Source organism: Heteronotia binoei, chromosome 3, assembly GCF_032191835.1.
Source record: "Heteronotia binoei isolate CCM8104 ecotype False Entrance Well chromosome 3, APGP_CSIRO_Hbin_v1, whole genome shotgun sequence".
Lineage (NCBI taxonomy): Eukaryota > Metazoa > Chordata > Lepidosauria > Squamata > Gekkonidae > Heteronotia > Heteronotia binoei.
The window spans coordinates 90419003-90425002 of NC_083225.1; the positions used below are offsets into that span (position 1 = coordinate 90419003).

General features: G+C 40.4%; 1 protein-coding gene across 1 annotated transcript in view; it reads right to left on the reverse strand.

The window, feature by feature from the left end:
* DIPK2B (divergent protein kinase domain 2B) overlaps positions 1 to 5735 on the reverse strand; it is a 58750-nt gene extending 53015 nt beyond the window's left edge. Inside the window, exon 1 of the mRNA XM_060234180.1 lies at positions 5369 to 5735. Coding sequence (XP_060090163.1) covers positions 5369 to 5595 — 227 coding nt within the window. The 5' untranslated portion in view covers positions 5596 to 5735. The remainder of the gene's footprint in view (positions 1 to 5368) is intronic.
* Positions 5736 to 6000: the final 265 nt, after the last annotated feature.

The window sequence follows — 6000 nt, forward strand, 5'->3', positions numbered from 1 at the left end:
TCCAGAAACTTTTAAAGGTAAGGGTAGTCCCCTGTGCAACTACAGAGTTGTTACTGATCCATGGGGTGATGCCACACCAGGATGTTTTATGGGGTGGTTTGCCATTGCCTTCCCCAGTCATCTGGAGTTCACCCCCAGCAAGCTGGGTACTCATTTTACTGACCTTGGAAGGATAAAAGGCTGAGTCAACCTAGGACTGTGCTAAAAGGCAGTGCAAACATGACTGGGTCATACATCAGGTCACATGTTTAACCAGTGCACTAATGACCTGAAATGTTTAGTAAAGTGTCATCCATGCCAGAAAAATAGTCCACCCTTATATCATGTTCTTTCATCCAGGGACTGTCAAGTATATTTCTATGTACCAGTTAATTAGATTGCTCAGCAGGGTGGGGATTTGGTAATCTCATTCTGCTAATGAAAATTAATCAAAACAAAGAAAAGAAGAGGAGGTAGCATGGGATTGCAAACTACCACAACAGACACTGCTGTTGAATGGTAACATCTGCCAAAGAACATGGACTCTACATTGTCTTCTGGCAGGTAGGAAGTCTATCTTGAGTGGTCTTATTCATTACTTCCTTCTCTCTACAAGTCAGTACTTGTTGTCTACAGTACTTGTTTTTATGAAAGCCCCATCTAATAGGGGACCTGTAGCTAAAAGCTGCTCACAAGATTTCAGCAGAATCACATCACACGCTATGAAGACCTGCCAGGAGGGTGGTCATATTAATCACAGGAGCAAAATGCACTTTCCTTGTAGCTACATATTGCAGGAGCAGATATCTAGAAATAAAGCAAGTGTCTTTCATGAAAATTTGCCCACAATTGTTCTAATTGATGAGCACCCAAGAGGCTTATTAGACATCCTAGATTTCCTTGGAACATGTATTTGACTACTATGACACTACATTAATAGGACTTCTCAACAATTCATATTACAACCACCACAGCAATCAGGATGTCCTACACCATTTCTTCTCTGTTATCAATTGGTATCCCAGTTGATGAGTCTATGGTGCCAGGGAAGGTGCTCACCATTCTCTTCAGGGGTGTTGAACTCCTTTGTTATGAGAGCTGGATCAGACATAAATGAGACCTTGTTGGGCTCTGGGCCATGTGTGTACCTATTTAAGATTAGGTAGCAGAGATACAAGCTTTATAAAGGACACAGACAAATACAATTAAAGATTTTTTAAAAAACTTAAAACATGCTTAAAACATTAGCACTTATTGGTCTTAAAGGTCCTTTCTTTGTATTTCTCCCATGGGATCCAGGGAACTGGGCAAAGGAAGCTCTGGCTCTTTCCTTCCTTCCCCAGGAGACCAGGATGGGGAGGAACCTCAGCCAATAGAAGGAAGAGAGGCTTGGCTCAACAGCTCTGCTGTGTGATTGAGAGAGCAAAGTAAGCTCTCCCTCCTCCCCAAGGGAGGAGCCTCAGCCAATGGAGAAAACGGAGGTTTTGCTCTGTAGTTCCTGTGCGATTGAGCAACCCTTGCAAAGCAAGCTGTTATGCAGAAGGAAGCAAGAAAGAGGGAGAAGGAAGCAGACAACAGCCAGCTGCTCAGGGGCCTGATAGGAACCCTCTGGGGACACCCCTGCTCTAGATCATTGACTGCCATAGAGTAGCAGCTAAACTAACGTGTTACTTGAGAAGGTTTGGTGAGATAGGTTTAGCTTAAGTTCTGTTGTGTATGTGGACTTTATGTTTCATGTGTGGTGGTAGTTCCTGCCTGGCTCATTGGAGCCTTAAGGACTGAGTTTGGGGACACTGGAACAACTGGAAACAAGATCCAAATCTCTGCTTCCACAGGCCAATCATCAGCCCCCCTGCTGATTCAAATGACCCAATGAGGTTCTAGCGTGGGAACTTTGGTGTGTATATCGTTGACCCTATTGGCTTAGTACAACAGTTTGACTATTACCATGCTGGAATTACAATGAAGAAGCTTTGAAGAAGAAGATTGTAGATTTACACCCCGCCTTTCTCTTTGAATCAGAGACTCAGAGTGGCTTACGATCTCCTATATCTTCTCCCCCCACAACAGCCATCTTGTGAAGTGGGTGGGGCTGAGAAGGCTCTTACAGCAGCTGCCCTTTCAAGAACAACTCCAACTGCTACCATTAAGTTTCCAGCAGCTATTTAATCTGGTCCCAGCCCATCCTAAAATGAGATATCTATGTGCAAGACTCAGGGGGCAGATGTGTGCATGTGAGTGCGCACATTAAATCCATATGGAGGCATGGCTAGATTGGGCCAAATCTTTTGTGTGATTGCATCCACAGTCTTCAGAGGCAAACTCAGTTTGTAGTGAATATTCACATTCACCTAGCCACTAATGATCTCTACTTTGCCATGTTTGTGTCTACATACAGAGCACAGAGTTGCACCTCCCTTGCCCATCCTAATAACAGGCATTTTGCTAGTTTGGAAGGGAAAAAAATCCAGGCAACAATGTTTCCAAAGCTAAGTCTTATAGCTTTAGTGCAGTATCATTTATGTAAGAGTGAAGTCCTAAAAATGTAGTTTTATTCAACTTGGTCTAATAGTACTAGTATAGTTACAAGTGGAAACCCTCATGGACTTGCAGGAGACATTCCATCCCACTATTTTCTCTTTGCCTTTCCTGAAAATACCAGGCGTCTCTCCTTCTCCTGCTTCTTTCTCTGCTTCCAACCCATAGGGAACCTACACTTATGTATACCTTTATCTTGAATTTTCCCTCTTCCAGCCCAGCAGACTCCGCCTAGGAAAACTATATCCCAGGTGTGTTGGGATATAGCGGGTCAGGCCCACTTTCATGGTTAGGAACCCTAAAGGGCATGGGGAGGATGTCATTTTCCCCTGTATCCCCTGTATTTTCCGCTTTATCCTGCCTTTTATTAGAATTCTGTGCTTGCCTAGCAACAGCTGCTAAAGGACTCTGTTTCTTAAAGCTACAAGTGCTGCTTTTATCATTTTGGTTTTCTTAAAACCTTTCAATGTTTTTTTAAAAAATATGTCAGATTTTTCTGCAATTCTGGGGTGTTTTTCAAGTTTGTAGAAAGTTCTGTCTTGCCCATTATCAAGTCCAGTCACTGGATTTAAGTATCTGTGGATATATCTTTGCTATTAGATATACAGATGATGATTGTTGTATTTTATCTCTAGTTTATTAGTACATTTTCCTCCACCATGTATATTCCCCACACACTAGTAATTTCCCTTCCCAATACTTCTAAGGCTCTAAAATCGGGGTGTCAAATGTGCAGCCTGGGATTAGGCCCCCAGAGGGCTCCTATCAGGCCCACAAACAACTCACTGTCATCTGTTTCCTTTTCTCTCTCTTGCTTCGTTCTGCATCATAGCTTGCTTTGCCAGGCTTGCTTAATCGCACAGGAGCTACAGAGCAAAGTCTTTATTTTCTCCATTTGCTCATACATGAAGCAACTTATGTACAAAAGCTCACAATGCCCAGCCATTTCATGTTTTCTCTTGGGTCTTAGACTCAAAGCATTGACCATGAGATTTCTATAATGAAATCAATAAATCAATAGTAGGTTTACAGCTTACAAACACACACCTGAACAACATCTGAACAGCCTACTCAAGATCGCTACAGCACAGACATCGTCTCTAGATTTTTATGTAATAATTCAGAACAAGAGGTGTCAGTTATCAGAGACTGTTAAATAAACAATATATTGCAAGAGTGCTAACCTTTTAAGCATATTACATTTTTTTTTAAAAAAATCATTAATTGTGTATGTCTGTGCCCTTTAGAAAGTTTATATTTCTGTTACCTGGCATTACATTTTATTACATTTATGGCCCGGCCCAACAAGGCCTTATTTATATCAGATCTGGCCTTCATGAGTTCAACACCCCTGCTCTAAAAGCATCTTTAGGACTTTAAATCATATTGTAAAAGAATGAACATTTCTCTCGTACAATGCTCTACCTGTTGCCATTTTACCTTAATAACTTTCATTCTAGTTCTCTGCGTTTGGGAATGAAAACATATCAAATCATTGTGACAGTTTGGTGTAGTGGTTAAGTATGCAGACTCTTATCTGGGATAACCGGGTTTGTTTCCCCACTCCTTCACTTGTACCTGCTGGAATGGCCTTGGGTTAGCCTTAGCTATCACAGGAGTTGTCCTTGAAAGGGCAGCTGCTGTGAGAGCCCCCTCAGCCTCACAGGGTGTCTGTTGTGGGGGGAGAAGATATAGGAGATTGTAAGCCACTCTGAGTCTCTGATTCAGAGAGAAGGGTGGGGTATAAATCTGCAGTTGTCATTGACAATGCCTTAAAAAACACATACATTTGACAATTGTCATGGCATTTTGTACAAAAGTTCTAAATGATAAATCAGCATTCTTAATATTTCAATCAATTGTCATGATGTGAAAAATCCTTAAGTATAGTCAACCTAAACTACAGTATTTTTAAGTGCTGGTTTTAAGCATGAAAATATCTTGGTTTGAAGTATGTGGATGAATGCCTTCTCAGGCATATTTATCTTGTGCCTTGGGATCATCAGTTTATTCCTTCTTTGTATATACTTCCACTCCAAAAGGTTCAGTGGGTAGCTACAAGAGTCTAGTCCTGTATGATACCTAATGAAGATAATTCAGTCAGTTCCTTCAAATTGCTTAAAATCCGTTCAAGAAAACATTTTAGTCTGGTAAGTAAGTGGCATTGGTTGTATTTAGCTTATTTTTAGCTACTGATTTGAAAAGAGAATTCATAATAATTTACTGTGGATTTTAATATATTATTTTAAAAACATTAACAAAACCTGGGAGAATCTTCAAGAGTTTACATTTATTTTCTTGAAAACAAGTTCAACTGGTTTCTGCAGGAAGGCATAAACTCAAAGTATGTGAAGTAAATCAGATTCAACTAGGCTTAATTTTTCTGCAATCTTGTCTCTTGAATTCTGGCATCAAACTCACCTTTCCTGACATTAATCAACATAAATAAAGTTCAGGGTATATTAAGTACACTGTCAAGATGTGTTTATGCACATGTACTATGGTGGTTGTAGTCATTTTTTAATCCCCTCCCCCTGCAAATTACATAATGGTCATAAACCAAGTTCTTATTAGCTGTTTATCAGCAAACATCTTCAGTGAACAATACCGATATAAATGTATTTTAGTACAGGTTGGTCATCTGTCTTATTAAATGACCAAGGGTTAAAATCTGAGAAATTGCTTACAGTTGTTGTAAAGGTCTATTTGTTATTGATAAAGTAGACATACAGAAATGATGACCTTATAACAAATTATTTTGAGTCCTTTTTTTTTCAAAGCAGGAAGGAAATTTTAATAGATGCACTAACCCATATTCTCCCCACCCACAATATGCTATGAAGATTCTGACCTTATTTCTTCTTTAAAGAATTTCTTGCAAATTGATGTTCCAATGCAGGCATTGCATTTATCAAGTCCCAGAAAAGCTCGACCAAAACTGTAGCTGGGTTTGATGCGGGGTAATGATGTTGGGGAAACTTTTCCTTCTAAGATACCACTGGAGCTAGGGTTCAAACACAGCAGAGACAGCAGCCAAAACACAAAATTGCAGCAAAGGCAGTATAGCCAAGCCGTCATCTCTAGTACCTGCCAGCTCTGACCTGGCTTCTGATATACATTTATAAAATTTTGGGAAATTTGTCTTAGGACAGCTAGAGCTTTTTCTTCTTGCCTTCTAGTTAGTTGGTAGCTTCAGAGGCTTTTTTGGGGGGAGAGGAGCACTGACTGGGGTAGCTGCAAGGAAATACAGGATGATGCAGATAACTTTTGTTGCTATAGTTACCTTTCCTCTACTAGGAGCAGCTGCTGACCCACCCATAACCAAGCACAGAGCGCAACAAAAGCTTTGCTCATCATCATGTTGAGGCGGACAAATGAAGGATATCCTGTCCAAGGAACACAAGGTATTCAAAGCCCAACAGGAACTGCTTCAGATATGAACAATAGTTATACTTGAAGCACATGAAGAATGAAAAATTAACC